The sequence below is a fragment of the Diaphorina citri genome, unplaced genomic scaffold (assembly GCF_000475195.1).
Source record: "Diaphorina citri unplaced genomic scaffold, Diaci psyllid genome assembly version 1.1 scaffold2966, whole genome shotgun sequence".
Taxonomy (NCBI): Eukaryota; Metazoa; Arthropoda; class Insecta; order Hemiptera; family Psyllidae; genus Diaphorina; species Diaphorina citri.
Window position 1 is genome coordinate 1 of NW_007380378.1, and position 21,940 is coordinate 21,940.

The 21,940-nt window shown below is 38.4% G+C and overlaps 1 protein-coding gene across 1 annotated transcript in view; it reads right to left on the bottom strand.

Annotated features, from left to right (window-relative positions):
* Nucleotides 1-8,013: 8,013 nt before the first annotated feature.
* Nucleotides 8,014-21,940, bottom strand: part of LOC103519836 — a 16,812-nt gene continuing 2,885 nt past the window's right edge. Inside the window, exon 2 of the mRNA XM_026831160.1 lies at nt 8,014-8,266. Within this exon, the coding sequence (XP_026686961.1) occupies nt 8,014-8,266 (253 nt within the window). The remainder of the gene's footprint in view (nt 8,267-21,940) is intronic.

Consider the following 21,940-nt stretch of genomic DNA (forward strand, 5'->3'; position numbering starts at 1 on the left):
GAGGGTTCTAAAGGGATGGAAGAAACTGAAAATTGTATTTTTTTTTTCTTTTTCAATTTTATTGATATTTTAAAGGACTTTTCAAGGACCATTTTTTAAAAATATTATTATTCATTTTATTATTTTTCTTGATTTTCACTTAGGACTAAAAATGTCCCTCTCAATAGTCAGATTAGTCAACATTGCAAAGGTCCGTTCGTCTAGGTTAACTATTTATGCTAGTACCATTTTGACTTCAGACAGGGAACTGATACTCAGCACATACATCGTAACGCCCACAGTTACTGGAGGACCTGAAAGGAACAGTACGTTACTTGGACACGGGCTACAAAGATCAGCGAAATGGAATTGTCAGGGAGAAGGTCGAAAATGGTTTAAAATACAAGGGGTATAGGGATACATGACAGCAATTCTGTAATTTTTCTGACGAACCCTCGATGTCAGGGAGAAGGTCGAAAATGGTTTAAATACAAGGGGTATAGGGATACATGACAGCAATTCTGTAATTTTTCTGACGAACCCTCGGAACTGACTTTAATCACCCTTTTTATTACCTTGACCTCAATATGGGTATGCATCTGGGAAAAAAATATTTCTGTAGAAGTAATATCTATTTAACTAAAAAATTAGAACAAAAGCTGTAATTTTGCGTCTCCACCAAAACAGAGCTATCTCGTGGTGGAGACACCAAAACTCCTATAACGATCTCATGATTTGGTGGAGCTGGAGATGCCAATACTCTCTTCGTCTTCGATCAAAGATGATGATTTTTTTTCCCCCTCAGCAGATTTCATAATCAAGTGATTCAAGTCAATTCTTCAGGCCACAATTTGATGATCGATTCACAAACTATCAATTTCTAAGGAAGAATACTTTGGAAATATTTCATACGTAGGATCTTTTGTCTTCTTATTTTTCTACAAAGTCAACACCTACTTTCATTATTTTTTATGGATTTTGCATATTCTTTTTATGGTTTCTTTGTTTTTAATAGTTATCATTTTTATCAACAATTTTTTTCCCTAATTTTAAATAATTTCTTTTTATAATCGTTACTACGTAGGATCCTTTGTCTTCTTATTTTTCTACGAAGTCAACACCTACTTTCATTATTTTTTATGGGTTTTGCATATTCTTTTTATGGTTTCTTTGTTTTTAATACTTATCATTTTTATCAACAATTTTTTTCCCTAATTTTAAATAATTTCTTTTTATAATCGTTACTTTATTGTTATTATTATGTTATTCATTAATAGTATTATTACCGAACCCATTTTGTTAGATTTGAAAGTAGTGTTATGTTTAAAATAAAACTGTTATTCACCAGGTAAATAGGTACGTATGTGGGTTAATCTAATCAAATTCGAAGCAACATAATTGGATATTCATAACTTTCCTTTTATACGTTATACCTGTCGCTTGTTCCTATAAAAGTTATCAATTTATACCAGGTGTTAGGTCATGTTTTAATAATTAGCCATTAGAAATCAATGAGGTACATATTCTATTCTAATACCTACCAAGCCTGCACTACCTACCAAGAAATAGCTCACTAATCCGTATCGAATCATTAATGACAATTAACTTTAAATCTACTCCTGCCAGAGTCAACATCTCCCTGCGCCTCGGGTCTACAGATAATATTGTCGACCACATCCACATTTAGAACTTTTTCAAATCTGTCTACTTGCGTAGATTCGTAGACGTGAATTCCAGTCATAAACCCGAAGATATAATATATTCTGACGGACAATCATGCACGCTTCTATTCAAATTCTATAGACTGCACTTCTCAACGATAAAGTATTCCTACTTCTAAAATGTTATGATCTATTGTTCCAAGAACCAGAGTGAAAACCAAGACTGAGGATTGAATCAATTCCCTCTAGCCAATATTGGATATTGGAAAACCGAAATACACTATGTGCCATCAAGGCGAATCCTTAGAGGTTTCTCCAGTAGAAATTCTCCTTAACCTTTCTTTTCGTGTTCAATTTCGTTCTTGTTTCTTTTTGTAAAACGAATTTCTTTCTCAATTTCTCTTTCTGCCAACGTTCCTGATTTTTACTCCCTTTTTTAAAAATTTAAACCTTCGTTATACTTCAGATAACGAAGTTAGATTCTAATGAAATCATTTTAAATCATAGAGTCTTCTTCAAAACGAGAATGGGACTTGGGACTACCTAGGCATGGAATAAGGTCTTCTGGTATAAATTGATAACTTCCTAGATCTATGTAAAATTTTGTTATGGTAAAATACACCTAGGTATATGTAGCTTTCATACTGTAACCAAATGTCGAGTGTTACCAGTTTACCAGTCTGCCCTAACATTATCTGGACTTTGTTTTATTTTTCTTCTTGAATGATTGACCCCAATAAATGACCAATAGCACTAGATCCCAATTAGTTGATGACCATCAGGACCACGATTTGAGTCTAATCGTGATTTAAGTTCAAGTCTTTTTACTTTCCTTATCCTATAGGATGGAAAGTAATGTAATCGGGTCAAATTTTCGGTGGTCAGTTTTTAGTGCCAAAACACGTTTTGAGGTCCCTAGAGCCGAAATACAAAGTTTCAGCCATTGGTCCGTGTGTGTGTCTGTCTGGGGATAGGGAAAAAGGAGGGAGGTATGATGGTAAGTACGTAAGTACATAGATCGGTTGGGTAGGAGGGTAAGAGAATGGAGAGAAAGAGAGATGAAAGAAAGGGTGGGAAGTAGGTAGGTTGGGTGGGAATGCTAGAGAAGGGATATAGAGATGGAAGGAGGGTGATATTGTTTTCCTTATCCTATAGGAAGGAAAGTAATGTAATCGGGTCAAAATTTCGATGGTCAGTTTTTAGTGCCAAAACACGTTTTGAGGTCCCTAGAGCCTAAATCCAAAGTTTCAGCCATTGGTCCGTGGGTGTGTCTGTGTGTCCGTGTGTCGCTTTCTTTTTTCCATCCTTTCTCTTTGTCCTGCTCTTTTTCCTCTCTTTATCCTACTTCATCTTTCTCTTCTCTTTCGTCCTTGCTGTGTCTACTCTCTTTTCCCTTTTCTTCTACCCTCTCTTTCTTGAATTCTTTTAATTCCTATCCTCTCTTTTTCCTGTCTGCTCTTCCTTTTCTCTCCTTCTGCTTCCCTCTCTTTGTCCTATTTCCTCTTTCTCTACTGTTTTTTTTTTTTCATTCCCTCTCTATCTATATTCTTTATTATTTTCTCTTTCTCCTCTGAACTATCTTCCTTCTTCTTCTTCTTCTACTCTTCTTTATTCTCTTTCTTCTATCCTCCCCTTCTCTACTCCTTTTTAGCCTCTCTTTTCTCCCTCTCCAATCTACTCTGCTTCCCTCTCTTTGTCCTATTTCCTCTTTCTCTACAGTTTTTTTTTCATTCCCTCTCTATCTATATTCTTTATTATTTCCTCTTTCTCCTCTGAACTATCTTCCTCCTTCTTCTACTCTTCTTTATTCTCTTTCTTCTATCCTCCCCTTCTCTACTCCTTTTTAGCCTCTCTTTTCTCCCTCTCCAATCTACCTTCTTCTACACTTCTTTATTCTCTTTCTTCTATCCTCCCCATCTCTACTCCTTTTTAGCCTCTCTTTTCTCCCTCTCCAATCTACCCTTAAGAAAATAAGCCTTCGGACCCTGGCCAACCTTGGTAAGCACGCAGATTTCAAACGTGAAAGCACGGTTTGGTCAAATTACCTAGAATTTCGACAGAAAAAAAAAATACAAATTTCATGTTTGCGCGTACCTGTGTTTTCACACATTAAGAAATAGTTATTAAAAATAATAAATTATTAAAGTTATTATTAATAATAATAAAATAAGTTAAAAATAATTTCATCTTGCTCAAAAATAAATGAAGTTTTTTTCCTGACAATGTAGGTTGCATTACCGAGGTTTATTCAGTGGCCTCAATTCGACAATATACCTATTGGTCAGTAAAGGGAATTGTGATGGAAGGAAGAGGAGAGAGGGGGAAAGGAAGGGGAGGAGGAGAGAGAGGGGTAGAAAAAGGCTCATCTCACTGGACCATAAGGTAATAGAGAGAGAAAAGAGGACACAAAAGGAAAATATAGGTTGCCTGAGCGAGAAGGAGAAAGCACATACGAGGTGTGGCTTTTACTATATCGATTGCCAGAACAGCACAAGTCTCCACTGCGCAAACGCCAGACTCCCTCCCTTCTGCTCCCCCATTTCATTTCTCATGGACCAAAAATCTTTTTTTCTCTCCCACCGTTTTCTCTTCTACCTTCCTTTCCTGTGTGTCCTCCAAGGTTTTTACTTTCTATTACCTGTTTTACAGGAAACCTGTGTAATGCAATGATTGCAATAAGAAAGTATAAGTCCAAATCTCCAAATTTTTATAATCGGGAAATAGGTTGAAATATGTCCGTTTTGAGATCAAAAAAATAGATTTTATGTGTGTGTATCTTGAGTCTTGATGTGTGTGTATCTTGGTCTTGATGTGTGTGTATCTTGAGAACGGGTAAGTCCAAATCTCCAAATTTTTATAATCGGGAAATAGGTTGAAATATGTCCGTTTTAAGATCAAAAAAATAGATTTTATGTGTGTGTATCTTGAGTCTTGATGTGTGTGTATCTTGGTCTTGATGTGTGTGTATCTTGAGAACGGTTTGTCTGTCGTAAAGCGATCAAATTTTGTATAACATCCTAGGTATTTCGAGTAGGTATGTTTTAAGGACACAATTGTAACGATTTTGTAAATAAATTGCCAGCGTACCTACCTATCTTGTAAACAGTAAAATATTAGAAAAAAGTTGAAGTTTGGCAGTTAAAGTCAATACATCCAGGTAGGTAGGTATGTACCTATAACGATTTTCCTGTAATGTAATAGAAAGTTGTGCGATGTTCACACCAGATTTTTTTCTCTCTCTCTATGTACCTATAACGATTTTCCTGTAATGTAATAGAAAGTTGTGCGATGTTCACACCAGATTTTTTTCTCTCTCTCTTTGATTTTTCTCTCCCATCATAGGAAGGTTCCCTACTTGTCTTCCTTTTTATTTAATTTCTTCATCTTTCTTTCTTTATGCTTTAAAACGGAAGGATTACTTTGGGAGAGTAGGAGGAAACGTAAATATTGGACTTTTCTACTCTTCCTTCTCCTTCTTCTTCCTCCTTTTCTCCTCCTCCTTCTTCGTCTTCTTCTCCTACTCCTCCTCTTCTCCTCCTCCTCTTCCTCTTCTTTTTTCAGGTCAAGCTTTTTGCCTGATTTGTAACGCCCAGTCAAATCTTCTCATCCGAAGTTTTTATCAAGAACAGTAGGTGCAGACAGCGGCTACGTTGACTGCACTTGGTCCGGATCACTGAGGTTAAGCAGCGTTGTGTATGGTTGGTAAATGGACAGGTGACCGTTTGGGACTCCATGGGCTGTTGACTGTTTTTGAGAGCACTCAGCCTCAGGAGGAATGATGAGATGGTTGAAACCTCAGCGAAAAAAGGTAAGACCCGTGATCTAACGTTTACAAGGCAGACCCTCCAAGACAACTAGGCTGGCAGAGGAAATCTTCAAAATTCAAAGGTAGAGGAACTTCCAAAATAATATTCTGGAACTATAAAACTAGCTCCAGAAATTCATCATTTTTTCGGCGAATCATTCGTTCTAGTGGGATTAATCTCATTTTACGATTCAATCCTAATAGGAAAGTCACATCCTGACAATGTTGGTTGCATTACCGAGGTTTATTCAGTGGCCTCAATTCGACAATTTACCTATTGGTCAGTAAAGGGAATTGTGATGGAAGGAAGAGGAGAGAGGGGGAAAGGAAGGGGAGGAGGAGAGAGAGGAGTAGAAAAAGGCTCATCTCACTGGACCATAAGGTAATAGAGAGAGAAAAGAGGACACAAAAGGAAAATATAGGTTGCCTGAGCGAGAAGGGTAGGTACTCAATAATATTTTCATTTTTGTTGATAAGTGTATTTCTTGTTTTCAAATGCACTTTACAGGAAGAAAACTGCTGCATGCAGCTGTCAAATGTGACAAGGATGCGACACGAAACTTTTGGTAAAGATAGGTGCTGCGGTTGGCGTTTTTCGACCGTTTTTTGGCGGTTTTCAGCTATACTGACAAAACGGTTAGAGATATTGTAAAAGTTACTAAAGAACATATTACAGGAAGAAAACTGCTGTCGAGAGCTTTCTAACTCAACAGTCCTCTTGACGTACAGTCTTGACTCTCTTGCTTTCTCTTTGCTTTCTTTTTTCAGCTTTTCTCTTTGCCCTGCTATTTTTTCCCCTCTCTTTGTCCTACTTCATATTTCTCTTCTTTTTCGTCCTTGCTGTGTCTACTCTCTTTTCCCTTATCTTCTACCCTCTCTTTCTTGAATTCTTTTAATTCCTACCCTCTCTTTTTCCTGTCTGCTCTTCCCTTTCTCTCCTTCTGCTTCCCTCATTAAGTAATCTGATAGGATGATCTTGAACTTTTTATCCAGTCAGATCTCTTAATCCAAGCGGTAAACTTAAGCCGAGCTCACATATACCGACTTTACATAAATATACTGGTTGTGCTTTTGGCCGTGAATCACTGTTAAACAAAAGGCTTTAATTTCTTTTGAATATTGAATCCTCAAATACCCTCAAAAAATCTCTGGTAACACTAGACCTTTGGTCACAATGACCTTTTCCTTGAGGAAAATTGAAAATCTGCGAAGAAAGATGGTAATTTAGGGTAAGTAGTAAGTATTGTGATGACTTACCTCCGTAGTTTGGTCTCACTCGTTTGTCGTAACTAACACTAAAAGAATCTAAAATGGCTGAAATATTTACATCACCGAACATGCTACCTCCTGGGGCACTGAAATCAGAGAACATACAAAATGGAATCAATTAGATGGACTGAAATATTGATAATTTATTACTGGATGTGTCGAAGTGTAAGTGAGTTATAAAAAAGAACTGCTCTTTTCAGTTAACTACTCACAGGAGTTAACTACAGGAGTATAGGGTAGGTATAGACTGAATAGCTATAGAGTGTTGAAGATTGAGTTCCATTGTTAGTGGATGTGTCAATTTTTCGTCTTATACCAGTGAATGAAATTGTATGAACGCCTGGTTACTTTTCAAGTATGCAATGTGCGTAACTAAAAAGAAAAAAAATTCAATGGACTAAATGAGTTAAGTAATACTTCTGATAAGTAGGTAGCATCTATTTTTACTTTTGATTATTGTAAGCATATAGGTATCTATTCATTCTGAAAAATACCGCAAAGGTCTAAGGTTCAGATTTAAATCACAACTTTGGAGAAAATAAAGATACCTAGGTAATAAATATTAGGAACTCAAAAATGAGCTCAAATCTTCTGCACCATTTGGAAATCTTAAAAAAAAATGCCGGAAACACAGTGACATCTCTAAAAAGGACGAAATATAAAAGAAAGCATACACATAAATCAAGAAGTCCTGACATGGGGAGATATTGTAAAAGATACTAAAGAACATAAAAACAAGCATCATTCAATAGGATAAGGAAAGTCGTGTGATGTTCACACCAGATTTTTTATTAAGTAATCTGATTGGATGATCTTGAACTTTTTATCAAGTCAGATCTCTTAATCCAAGCGGTAAACTTTACATATACCGAGTTTACATAAATATACTGGTTGTGCTTTTGGCCGTTAATCACTGTTAAACAAAAGGCTTCAATATCTTTTGAATATTGAATCTACAAATACCCTCAAAAAATCTCTGGTAACACTAGACCTTTGGTCACAAAGACCTTTTCCTTGGGGAAAATTGAAAATCTGCGAAGAAAGATGGTAATTTAGGGTAAGTAGTAAGTATTGTGATGACTTACCTCCGTAGTTTGGTCTCACTCGTTTGTCGTAACTAACACTAAAAGAATCTAAAATGGCTGAAATATTTACATCACCGAACAATTAAGTAATCTGATTGGATGATCTTGAACTTTTTATCCAGTCAGATCACTCTTAATCCAAGCGGTAAACTTAAGCCGAGTTTACTTATACTGGTTGTGCTTTTGGCCGTGAATCACTGTTAAACAAAAGGCTTCAATTTCTTTTGAATATTGAATCTACAAATATCCTCAAAAGATCTCTGGTAACACTAGACCTTTGGTCACAATGACCTTTTCCTTGGGGAAAATTGAAAATCTGCGAAGAAAGATGGTAATTTAGGGTAAGTAGTAAGTATTGTGGTGACTTACCTCCGTAGTTTGGTCTCACTCGTTTGTCGTAACTAACACTAAAAGAATCTAAAATGGCTGAAATATTTACATCACCGAACATGCTACCTCCTGGGGCACTGAAATCAGAGAACATACAAAATGGAATCAATTAGAATAATTAGATGGACTGAAATATTGATAATTTATTACTGGATGTGTCGAAGAGTGAGTGAGTTATAAAAGAGAACTGCTCTTTTCAAGTTAACTACTCACAGAAGTTAACTACAGGAGTATAGGGTAGGTATAGACTGAATAGCTATAGAGTGTTGAAGATTGAGTTCCATTGTTAGTGGATGTGTCAATTTTTCGTCATAAACATTATACCAGTGAATGAAATTGTATGAACGCCTGATTACTTTTTAAGTACGCAATGTGCGTAACTAAATAGAAAAAAATCTCAATGGACCTAATGAGTTAAGTAATAATGAGTTAAGTAATAACTTCTGATAAGTAGCATCTATTTTTACTTTTGATTATTGTAGGCATATAGCTATAGGTATCTACTCATTCTGCAAAATACCGCAAAGCACAGAGTGTTGAAGATTGAGTTCCATTGTTAGTGGATGTGTCAATTTTTCGTCTTATACCAGTGAATGAAATAGTATGAACGCCTGGTTACTTTTTAAGTATGCAATGTGCGTAACTAAATAGAAAAAAAAAATTCAATGGACTAAATTAATGAGTTAAGTAATACTTCTGATAAGTAGCATCTATTTTTACTTTTGATTAGGTATTGTAAGCATATCTAGGTATCTATTCATTCTGGAAAAAACCGCAAAGCTCTAAGGTTCAGATTTAAATCACAACTTTGGAGAAAATAAAGATACCTAGGTAATAAATATTGGGCACTCAAAAATGAGTTCAAATCTTCTGCACCATTTGGAAATCTTAAAAAAATGCCGGAAACACAGTGACATCTCTAAAAAGGACGAAATATAAAAGAAAGCATACACATAAATCAAGAAGTCCTGACATGGGAGATTCAAATAAAAGAAAATCTTCGATAAATAAAAATGGAATAAAAAAAATGCTTTAAAACGGAAGGATTACTTTGGGAGAGTAGGAGGAAACGTAAATATTGGACTTTTCTACTCTTCCTTCTCCTTCTTCTTCCTCCTTTTCTCCTCCTCCTTCTTCGTCTTCTTCTCCTACTCCTCCTCTTCTCCTCCTCCTCTTCCTCTTCTTTTTTCAGGTCAAGCTTTTTGCCTGATTTGTAACGCCCAGTCAAATCTTCTCATCCGAAGTTTTTATCAAGAACAGTAGGTGCAGACAGCGGCTACGTTGACTGCACTTGGTCCGGATCACTGAGGTTAAGCAGCGTTGTGTATGGTTGGTAAATGGACAGGTGACCGTTTGGGACTCCATGGGCTGTTGACTGTTTTTGAGAGCACTCAGCCTCAGGAGGAATGATGAGATGGTTGAAACCTCAGCGAAAAAAGGTAAGACCCGTGATCTAACGTTTACAAGGCAGACCCTCCAAGACAACTAGGCTGGCGGTTCAATCCCAGCCCAGGTATGGATTTCAATTTCAATTCCTCCTCCTCTCCCTCTCCCTCCTCCTTCTCATGTTACTTCTACCCCTTCTTCTCCTTTACCTTCTCTTTCTCTTTCTCGTCCTCATTGTCCTCTTCCACATTTTCCTTCTTCTTCTTCTCCTTCTCTCCCTTGTCCTCCTTCTCTTCCTCTTTTCCCTTCTCTTCCTCCTCCTCCTCCCCTCTACTCTCCTTTCTTCTCCAAAACTACTCGCTTTCCTGTGTTTTGTGCTGAAAATATTTTTCATTCGAGATCCGTGGACCCGATTATTTTTATATCCCATTCAAATCTGTCCGTGTAAGCCATCATGTTTGTGCATTTTTTATTGCTGTATTTTATTCATGTTCACTGAACAGAAAGGCCATTAGAGTTAAAGCTACAAGGTGTAATGTACATTATGTTCGGTCATACTTTATCTTTGGCGTACCCATACTTTTCGTATTCATGTACCTACTATAAATATGTACCATTGTATGTATTTTAACAGTAAAGTAGGCATAGGTATTTTAACATTTTTAACATTAAAGTAAAGATAAACCAGACTAGTTTGCTTGGAGGGTAGCCATCAGAAAAGTTGTAAAGTTCATTTCTGTGTGAATAATTTTCCGAGCACCCTATGGAACCTTGATATTTTTTTCATCGCTTGAATGAGTTATTGTTACTCACTTATCACGTGCCAAGCCTTTGCCTACTGACCTACTGTACAAACTTTTACATCTAGTTCGTCTGCCTTGTGAGCGCTAGGTCGCGGGTTCGAATCCCACCCGGGGGATTTTGTCCTAAAAAAGATATGGTTTGTTCTCAGGACGGGACAGCTGGTTTTATCTTAGCCTCTCTTTTTTCTCATTCTGTCTTTCTTCTAATTTCAACCCTCCTTCATCCCCGTATTTTCAAGTTTGTCCTCCCTCATCTTCCTCAAGCTTGTTCCTCCCCCATCTTCCTCAAGCTTGTTCCTCCTCCATCTTTTTCAAGCTTGTTCCTCCCCCATCTTCCTCAAGCTAGTTCCTCCTCCATCTTTTTCAAGCTTGTTACTCCCCCATCAAGCTTTTGAGTGGGAGGAGAAAAATCATCATTATGTTCATGACCTTGACTCCTCGTATTCATGTACCTACTAAATATATGTAACATTGTATGTATTTTAACAGTAAAGTAGGCATAGGTATTTTAACATTTTTAACATCAAAGTAAAGATAAACCAGACAAGTTTGCTTGGAGGGTAGCTCGTCTGCCTTGTGAGCGCTAGGTCCCGGGTTTGAGTCCCAACCGGGGGATTTTGTCCTAAAAAAGATATGGTTTGTTCTCAGGATGGGACAGCTGGTTTTCTCTTAGCAGAGGTCTCTTTTTCCTCATTCTGTCTTTCTTCTAATTTCAACCCTCCTTCATCCCCGGCGTATTTTCAAGTTTGTCCTCCCGCATCTTCCTCAAGCTTGTTCCTCCTCCATCTTTTTCAAGCTTGTTACTCCCCCATCAAGCTTTTGAGTGGGAGGAGAAAAATCATCATTATGTTCATGACCTTGTTCCCGTATTTTCAAGTTTGTCCTCCCCCATCTTCCTCAAGCTTGTTCCTCCTCCATCTTTCTCAAGCTTGTTACTCCCCCATCAAGGTTTTGAGTGGGAGGAGAAAAATCATCATTATGTTCATGACCTTGAGCTAGAAAAAAAGCCAAGTAGTAATCTTACTACCAGTGGCGTAGCCATGATGCCAGGTGGGTGTGATTGTATAGTGGTTTGCCATATATTTTGCTTGTTCCTCCTCCAACTTTTTCAAGCTTGTTACTCCCCCATCAAGCTTTTGAGTGGGAGGAGAAAAATCATCATTATGTTTATGACCTTGAGCTAGAAAAAAGCCAAGTAGTAATCTTACTACCAGTGGCGTAGCCATGATGCCAGGTGGGTGTGATTGTATAGTGGTTTGCCATATATTTTGAAAGCCAAGTAGTAATCTTACTACCAGTGGCGTAGCTATGATGCCAGGTGGGTGTGATTGTATAGTGGTTTGCCATATATTTTGACGTAAATCTTCACCAGTGACCTTTTTCAGCTTTTCCTGAAAGCAACTCGGTTTTTCACACTTCACAATTTTACAAATATTTTGAGTTTTGACGTTTCCAGTCGATTAATAGTCGATTAATGATTTTCATTATGTAATATTATGTCATGCCTCTGCAGACTGCGAATTTTATGGTTTTGAAGTAAATCCTAATGAAAGTTTTTTTTTCTAGATGTGGCACTGATTTGAGTCTTTCACAACAGGAAGACCACTTGTGAATTTGTTTTTTTCCAGCGTCCGTGTCGAGAGAGAAAGAGAGAGAGCGAGAGAGAGTGAGAGAGAGAGAGAGTGGAGAGGTACTCCAGAACTACCTATGTATGTATGTATGTATGTATGTAGGGACTCTGGCGTATAGTTTACCAAATGCTTGGCTTGCTGCATTTATTCTATTCTGAATTTCGAGCATAGAGTCACCGTTCTTGGAGATTAGAGTTTTGACGTTTCCAGTCGACTAATAGTCGATTAATGATTTTCATTATGTAATATTATGTCATGCCTCTGCAGACTGCGAATTTTATGGTTTTGAAGTAAATCCCAATGAATGTTTTTTTTTCTAGATGTGGCACTGATTTGAGTCGTTCACAACAGGAAGACCACTTGTGAATTTGTTTTTTTCCAGCGTCCGTGTCGAGAGAGAAAGAGAGAGAGAGCGAGAGAGAGTGGGAGAGAGAGAGAAAGAGAGTGGAGAGGTACTCCAGAACTACCTATATATGTATGTAGGGAACTGAGTACATCTAGGTATACACATATGTATTGTAGCAAGCTGCAGTTTTGAGGATGAGCTTGAGAGAGAGGGAAAACAAGATAGATGCAAGGTAAAAAGAGAGAAAATAGATGAAAAAATAGAAGAAAATAGAAGAAAATGAGAAATAGAAAAAAAAGAGGCAGAGCGGAAGAAAGAGAGAGAGAGAGAGACAGAGACACACAGAGAGGGAGGGAGAGAGAGAAAGAATAAGGGATGGAAAAAAGATATTAGATGGAAGGAAGAGAGAAAGAGGAAATGAGAAGTGGCTTACAAACATGAGGTAGGCCACAAGTACCTAATGGTATTATGTTAACACTCAAAATAACAGCCTACACATATTAACACTCAAACGAACCTACCTAATTTTAACGACACTCTACTCAAGACAACAGCCTACTCATATTACCACTCAAAACAACAGCCTATTCATAACAACAGCCTACCACAGCCCTCACGAGACAGAGGAAAGTCAAAGTTCAACCGAGCAGGACAAACAACAAAACGAGAGAGAGAGACAGGGGGAGGGGGCTGTGATTGAAAGGTATCTTTAAATATTGATTACTTTAGAAAGGGGGGGGAGAGGGGAAGGAATCAGGAGGGGGGAGAGGTAGAAGGAAGGAGAAATTGGGAGGGAGGTTAGGGAAGTAGGAGGAAAGGAGGGTTATGTATTAGGTGCTACATAGGACCGTAGGTAACATGAAAGGAGGGGGGGAGAGAGACAAGGAATAGGTAATAGAGGGGAGGGAGGGGTAGGTAGTAGGAAAATAGGAGTGGAGGGAGTCTCGCCGTTTCTATTTAACTATTTAAAGCTCAACAAATCCCCACTTCCCCTCTCTTCCTTCTCCTTCACCTACTCCTCCTCCTCCTCTTCTTTCTCCTACGCCCCTACTCCTCCTCTCCTACTCCTCCTACCACTCCTTCCCCTCTCCTCCCCCTTCTCCTCCTTCCCAGGGTTGTGACAATGTGCTGGGTTTGAAATTCAATGCCGCAATGGGAGGGATGAACACGGTCTGTCGGATAGTTTATCTAATAGGTACAATACGTTTTCTGAGGCAGTATATCATTGGATAATGGCTGAATTTTGATAGCTGGGTGTGTATCTCTGTACGTTTCTGCATCCTTTTTTCGACAGGGTGATCCCGGACTTTAAGGGACACACTGGTATTTTGTCAAAAACTATTTACGAAATGGTACGTACGACGTTTTTACTTTCCTTGTCCTATAGGAAGGAAAGTAGGAAAGTTTCCTAGTCATATAGGAAGGAAAGGCCCTAGCTCCAATTCACAATAGATGTTAGATAATAATTTGGGCTTTTTTTTAAACAGCTATACCTAATTACCTACACAAGTACACATACACTCTTTAAACTGTTCTAAAAGTCAGTTTAGGATAGGTGTCAGAGAGAAAGAAAGAAAGAGAGAAAGAGAGAGGGAGAGAAAGAGGAGATAGTATGAATTAAAAGTTGTAGGAGTGGGGAGAAGACAGTATGAATTAAAAGTTATACCTACCTACCTACCTAGGTTATCGGATCCTGCTAACTTTTACCGACAAGGTATGATGACTATTTTAATTAACTTGAAAAGAAACTTTCCTTGTCATATAGGAAGGAAAGGCCCTAGCTCCAATTCACTAGATGTTAGATAATAATTTTGGCTTTTTTAAAAAACAGTTATACCTAATTACCTACACAAGTAGGTACACATACACACTTTAAACTGTTCTCATAATGGGACTTTTTAGTCTTAGTTGACAGAGTATAACTTTACCTATAAGTATTAGAAAAAAAATCAATGGCACCACTGGGGTTTGAACGTGAGCCCTCTGAATTACAAGCCCAACCAACATCTCTGAGTTACCGAGCTTTCAAAGTCTTAATTGACAGTATAACTTTACCTATAAGTATTAGAAAAAAAAATCAATGGCACCACTGGGGTTTGAACGTGAGCCCTCTGAATTACAAGCCCAACCAACATCTCTGAGTTACCGAGCTTTCAAGCTTCCTACCACCATCAGAGCTTTCAAGCTTTTTACTATTAAAAAGATACTCGTAGGATACGAAAACGTACAAGCTATTCATTATTGAGCTTCAAGTTACGTTCGAGAACTTCTATCAAGACATTTTATACTGTTCCCATTTGCTTCTGACATACTCGATAAATTCAAAGGTGCTTGCTTAGAAGGAGTGCCTTCTATCAAGACATTTTATGCTGCTCCCATTTGCTTCTGACATACTCGATAAATTCAAAGGTGCTTGCCTAGAAGGAGTGCCATTACGGATCAGGGACATGTGATGTTTACAAAATAATGTAGGAGAGGAGTTTTGTTTTGAATTTTAAAATGAGCTACGAGAACTTCTATCAAGACATTTTATACTGTTCCCATTTGCTTCTGACATACTCGATAAATTCAAAGGTGCTTGCTTAGAAGGAGCGCCATTACGGATCAGAGACATGTGATGTTTACAAAATAATGTAGAAGAGGAGTTTTGTTTTGAATTTTAAAATGAGCTTCCCTTGGAAGTTAGAAGCAGGCCCGTAAAAAAGGGATCTGAGGAAGGAATTTTAATTGTGTTAATCATAAATGCTTGTCACAAATGTCGTTGAACTTTCTATCTCTCTCTACCTCTCTCTCTTTCTCTCTCTCTCTCTCTCTCTCTCTTCGGAAGAAAAAGGAAAAAATGGATTCAAGAAAACGTCCGTTCAGCGTTTCGACAACCAAGGCTGAACATCACCCAAACAACCAAGGACACAGTCAGAAGTTAGGAGCAGGCCCGTAAAAAAGGGATCTAAGGAAGGAATTTTAATTGTGTTAATCATAAATGCTTGTCACAAATGTCGTTCCCCGCTTGATATACTACGCTAAATTTTATGACTTGACTTGGACTCGAACCACCAACCTTAGCAGTTATACAGTTGAACTTTCTATCTCTCTCTTCGGAAGAAAAAGAAAATGATAGAACAAAAAGGAAAAAATGGATTCAAGAAAACGTCCGTTCAGCGTTTCGACAACCAAGGCTGAACATCACCCAAACAACCAAGGACACAGTCATACTCCTAACCTCAAAACCTACATGGCCATCCCTCTCGCACGCCCCTGGTGGAGTGAGGTAGCATCAATGAAATAACGATTTACTCTACTCCTAACCTCAAAACCTACATGGCCATCCCTCTCGCACGCCCCTGGTGGAGTGAGGTAGCATCAATGAAATAACGATTTACTCATTTTCTATCCGCTTTTAAAAACGAAACACACAGAATTACCTATGTATTACCTGCATTAGAGGGAAAAAACTTGAAATGAATTCCAACACGGAAAGAAAATTGATTTCCTGAAACTTGGTCTATTAGGGCCGGATTTAGGAGGGACTTAGGGGGGCCGAGGGGCCCCGGCTCCCCCTTCCTTAACTATGGAGAAGAATCTGAATATCTGGAGCGTTCTCTCCCCCATCACCGGTATATCACTGTTTGGACTCTCCCCCCCCCTCCCCCACAAAATCCTGTATACTGGCCCGGGTATGTAGCTATTATTGTACGTAAGTAATGTATGTAGTTAGTAATATTGTAGCCTGAATGTAGGTATGTAAGTACGTACGTAAGTAATGTATGTAGTTAGTAATATTGTAGCCTGAATGTAGGTATGTAAGTACGTAATATTGTAACTTGTAAGTAGGTAGTATTAGTGCTTTATTTAGACTGAAGGAAAAGGAAATTTCAGGCTGGTGTCCTCCCTATTTGAAGCCCCCCCCCCCAGTCAGATTTACCGTACTAGGTATAGGTACCTTACTTACCTACAAAAAATAAGAACGTTTTAGTGGACAGAACACATTTCCCTCAAAAGTCTAGAGCTAGGGCCACCTTCCACTAAACTAAAAAGGTCCACTAGGTGGGTACTGGGTACCTATGCTCCGTTGATAATAAAATTACTCCAAATCAGAACATTTTTTATCTCTTTATTTAGCTAAATTGCTGGCTTTAAATCTTCTGTGACTACTGCATCTCCTATTTCTCTGTACAACATCAACAGAGGTTTGTACATTTTAACCTTTTGCGGACAGATTCATGTGTCACATGAAATCATGGTTCCGCCATTATGGTAGGAGAAATATAACTTGAATCTGGCGATACGGTAGGATTCATGTCCAGCATGAAGCTACAGATTTACTCGCTACGGTCGGCTTGATTTTTACAGATAGGAGGCGTTACGGTAGGACGTGCCTAGGAACTTGTGTATCTTTTGCTCCTTTCAAATGCAGACTGAAAAGCCGGTGTTTGTTTATTATGATTCCAAAGCATTCGGAATTATAGTCCGAAGATTTCCGAAGAAGACAAAAAAAACCAGATGTTTCTATCTCAACTAGGAAAAAAAAGAAAATAAATTAAAAGCGAGGGAACAATTTCATGTGTGACATGAAGCCTACCACAAATCGCTTTTCGGAGGTTTCATGTCTCACATGAATCCTACCGTATTTGAAAAAAATGTTTTGTTTACGTCTGACTGTAACAACAACGCTTGAGTTTCATGTGGGACATGAATCCTACCGTAAGAGCGATTCTGGTGAAATTGATTCTGTACGCAAAAGGCTAAGATCTAGTGAAAAAGCGGTGTAAAGTGAGTAAGGCTGGTGTTTTACGGTCGAGTGTACTGGCGGGCGGAAAACACTGCCTTTACATCTCAAGCCAATAAATTATACCGGTATTACCAATATACCAATTTATTATGACGGTTTCACCGACGTATTATACCAATTTTCCACCGGTTTGAACGGTGCTTTAGGTCTGTTGAACCTCCTCATTTATTTGGGAGGGAGGTGGTACCTATGAAACAACATAATATCAGAAGGAACATTTTAATTTGATTACATTGACCACTTCTCTATTTTTTTTTTTTTTTTTTTTTTTTAAGAGGTTTGACAGAGGGAACTGTAACTCTAGGGTCTTATCGTCCCGAAATCGGAGAGAGAAGGAAGACAGGATAGGAGAAAGCCAGCCGTTCCGAGAACGAACATTATCCCATCAGGATAAAATCCGCCCCGGGCGGGAATCGAACCCGAGGCCTAGCGCTTACAAGGCAGACGCACTACCAACTAAGCTAACTAGGCTGGCAGGAACATTTTTTGTCTCTTCATTAATTCAAACTGTAAATTTAATTACACAAAATGTCAATCTCAATCTGAGAGTCAGTGATTAAATCTGAGGGCGGAAATTTCGTGAGGCATAAAAAAAGTGGTGTTAAATGTCAGAGGAGAGATAATGAAGAGAGAAAACGAAGAGAATAGACAATGAGGGAAGGTAGAGAGAGAGATATAGAGAGAGAGGGAGGTAGAAATTGAAGAGAGGGTGTGAGATAGGGAGGGGAAGGTGAGAAAAAGAGAAGGGACATGGGTGAGAGAGAGATAGGGAAAGAGGAAGATAGAGAAAAGAAAGGAGATAAAGGGGTTGAAGGAGAGGGAGAGAGGAGAGGAATAAGGGAGAAGGTGAAAGAGATGTAGAAGGGGGAGAGAGAAAGAGAGATAGATATAGAAAAGGGAGAAATAGAGAGATAAATAAGAGAAAGAGAGATGAGAGAGAAAGAGAAAGGGTGAGGAAGAGATTTAGAGGGGAGAGAAAAAGAGGGTGAGAGATAAAGGGATGAAGAGAAGAGATAAAGACAAATAGAGAGTGAGACAGAGAGAGAGAGGGAGGGAGAGGAAAGAGAGAGAGAGAAAATAGACGGAGAGAGAGAGAGAGAGAGAGAGATAGAGAGAGAAATAAAAGCGTGAGAGAGGAGATAAAGGGAGAGATATAAAGGAGGGGTCGGAATGTGCGTGATTGAGTTTGTTTAACAAAGTTAACTGATGGGGTGAGAGGTCTCTAAATAATGACAACAGTGTAAAAACTATAGGAGGTACCTACAGTAGGAGAGAAATAGGGAGGGGGAGATAGTGGGGTAGGGCAAAAATTGGAGGGAGAAAGATAAAAGGAGGGGGAGGGAGAGAAACTCAAAATCAGTTTATGATAGGCGTGAGAGAGAGAGAGATAGAAGTTTGTAGGAGGTACCCGCAGTAGGAGAGAAAGAGGGAGGGGGAGATAGAGGAGGGGGAGGGAGAAAGATAAAAGGAGGGGCAGGGAGAGAGAAATGCAAAATCAGTTTAGGATAGGCGTCAGAAGGAGTGAGAGAGAAGTTTTTAGGAGGTAACTACCTACAGTAGGAAGTAGGAGAGAAGTAGGGAGGGGAAGAAAGAGATAGAAATAGGGAGGAGGAGATAGAGGAGGGAGAGAGAACGAGAAGGAGAGGGGAGGGAGAAAGAAGAAATTAAAAGTCAGTTTAGGATAGGTGTCAGAGAGAAAGAAAGAAAGAGAGAAAGAGAGAGGGAGAGAAAGAGGAGATAGTATGAATTAAAAGTTGTAGGAGTGGGAGAAGACAGTATGAATTAAAAGTTATACCTACCTACCTACCTAGGTTATCGGATCCTGCTAACTTTTACCGACAAGGTATGATGACTATTTTAATTAACTTGAAAAGAAACTTTTGTGAGCTTTCTAGTGTACGTATATAGTTATAACTACCTATCTACTCACATAAGTATTATTTATCTATTTACCTATGTCTATGTATGTAGTTATCCTCTTTGCGCTCAATGTCCATTTGAATGGACAAAATTTTTGTAGTAGTAAGTGCCCGGGCTAGAAATAATTTTTGTAGTACTAAGTGCTCAGTGTCCATTAGTAATAGAAAGTAAAAATTACTGTAGTAAAGTAGGTACATGTAAAAAAAGTAAGAAAAGAAGAAGAAAATACAGCAGAAATGATAAGGAGAAAGGGAGCGATAACAAGGCGTAAAAGTACTAAAATATTGTTCATTTTTTTTCTCAAGCTCTTCAAATCCAAGAGATAAAAAGTGTATGAAAATATTTTTCGAAGAAAAAAGAAGAAGAAAGAAAAGAGGGAGAAAAAATCAACTCTCTCTCTCTTCCCCTCTCTCTCATCTCTTCCCACTTCTCTTATCTCTCTTCCCTTTTCTCTCTCTCTCTCTTCCCTTCTCTCTCTCTCTATCTCTTTCTCTCTCTATCTCTCTCTCTTCCCACTTCTCTTATCTTCTCTTCCTTTCTCGGTCCCATCTTGTCATTCTCTCCCTTTGATCTTCCCCTTTCCCCCCCCCCCCCCTCTTCAAGTGTCTATTTGAGCTAAGGAAGTGTGTATTAAGATGCTATGTTAATATACAGTCAAGTTCAAAAGGGGGAGGGGGGGTGGTTAGGGGGTGTAAGTTCATAGGAGGAATGGTGATTAGGGGTGTAAGTTCATAGGGGGAGGAATTAGGGGTGTAAGTTCATAGGGGGAGGAATTAGGGGTGTAAGTTCATAGGGGGAATGAGGAGGGGGTTCATAGGGGAGCGGAAGAATTGAGGGGGTTTCGTAGGGAGGAATGGGTAGGGTATTGTTTAAGCCTCAAGAAGATGATTACTTGTTGAGATACTGTCGAAAGCTTTCTGCGACAGTTTTTTTTTTTTCCTCTCTTATAATGTTTTGATGGAAATCTTCCCTCTTACCTATACTCACCTAAACATCTTTATAGCTTTATACCTATAGTATATCTTTTAATCCTTATAAATATTTCTTCTATTGGAAATTCATATGGCTAAGCGAATATCTGTATACGTTGTATACAAAGGTATTTTTTAAGTTATTCAAGGGGGGTTATGCCGCCCTTAAATACGGCCCTGTTGACAACTGCGAGGAGTTTAGAACGTAACGTAATAGGGGTGACATACTTTTCTTAATTTTTTTCCCCCATTATTATTTTTTATTTTCCCTCAAGGTTACAATTTTCTTCTAATTTCCCTTCAAAGGCGAGCGTGGTTTGTGACGGTTTCCCCTCCTTGATATTACGAAGCAATGGGAAGGACTTTGAATAATGTTATTTATTTTTGACCACCCTTTCTTCCTCTCTCTTCTCCTCTTCCCCTTCCTCCTCCACTCTGTCTCCCTCCTCCTTTCTCTTTCTCGTTATCCTCCCTCCTTCTGCCTTTCTCTCTCTCTTCTTCTTCTCTTTTTCTCTGTTCTCCTCCCTCCTTCTCTATTTTTCTCCCTTCTCCTCTCTTTCTTTCCCTCTATTTCCCTTCTTTCCTTCCCTCTTACCCTTGTTGTAAGTGTAAGCAATGAGAATGGAGAGAAAAAATTCTGTTAAGAAAAGACATTTCAATAGCAAATGTATAGATTTTAAATAGTTAATTGTACTTCTATGAAACATTCCTCTCAAAAATTGATATAAAATTGACAACAATTTATTGATAAAAGTGTTGAACTAAGTAGAACAAACTCAGGATAGAGTCCCTTGTGTGACCTTTAAAGACACACTTGGGTCTCGAAAGAGGAAATTTCCTATTGCCAAATCCTATCAAAATTGAACAAACTTGGAACTCCCTTCGAATCTCACGATTCTCAAGTTTGCTCCGGTAAACTTTGGACCCTAATTTATGAACGACCCAGTATGAAGGTAGGGGAAGATGGAGGGGACGGGGGTAACGACTTTTACATGAGGGAAGATTAAAAGCAAAAAAGTTATAGACATAAATTCCTAGCATCGTGTTTGCAACGTTTGCATTGAAGGATATTTTATTTATTTTCATTTCTTTTTAGCTAAATCCTTTTTATCTTTAGCTGAATTATTCTTTCTAACTTTAGTGAGCTTTCTAGTGTACGTATATAGTTATAACTACCTATCTACTCACATAAGTATTATTTATCTATTTACCTATGTCTATGTATGTAGTTATCCTCTTTGCGCTCAATGTCCATTTGAATGGACAAAATTTTTGTAGTAGTAAGTGCCCGGGCTAGAAATAATTTTTGTAGTACTAAGTGCTCAGTGTCCATTAGTAATAGAAAGTAAAAATTACTGTAGTAAAGTAGGTACATGTAAAAAAAGTAAGAAAAGAAGAAGAAAATACAGCAGAAATGATAAGGAGAAAGGGAGCGATAACAAGGCGTAAAAGTACTAAAATATTGTTCATTTTTTTTCTCAAGCTCTTCAAATCCAAGAGATAAAAAGTGTATGAAAATATTTTTCGAAGAAAAAAGAAGAAGAAAGAAAAGAGGGAGAAAAAATCAACTCTCTCTCTCTTCCCCTCTCTCTCATCTCTTCCCACTTCTCTTATCTCTCTTCCCTTTTCTCTCTCTCTCTCTTCCCTTCTCTCTCTCTCTATCTCTTTCTCTCTCTATCTCTCTCTCTTCCCACTTCTCTTATCTTCTCTTCCTTTCTCGGTCCCATCTTGTCATTCTCTCCCTTTGATCTTCCCCTTTCACCCCCCCCCCCAGTGTCTATTTGAAGCTAAGGATGTGTGTATTAAGATGCTATGTTAATACACAGTCAAGTTCAAAGGGGAGGGGGGGGGGGTCGGGGGGGGTAAGTTCATAGGAGGAATGGTGATTAGGGGGGTAAGTTCATA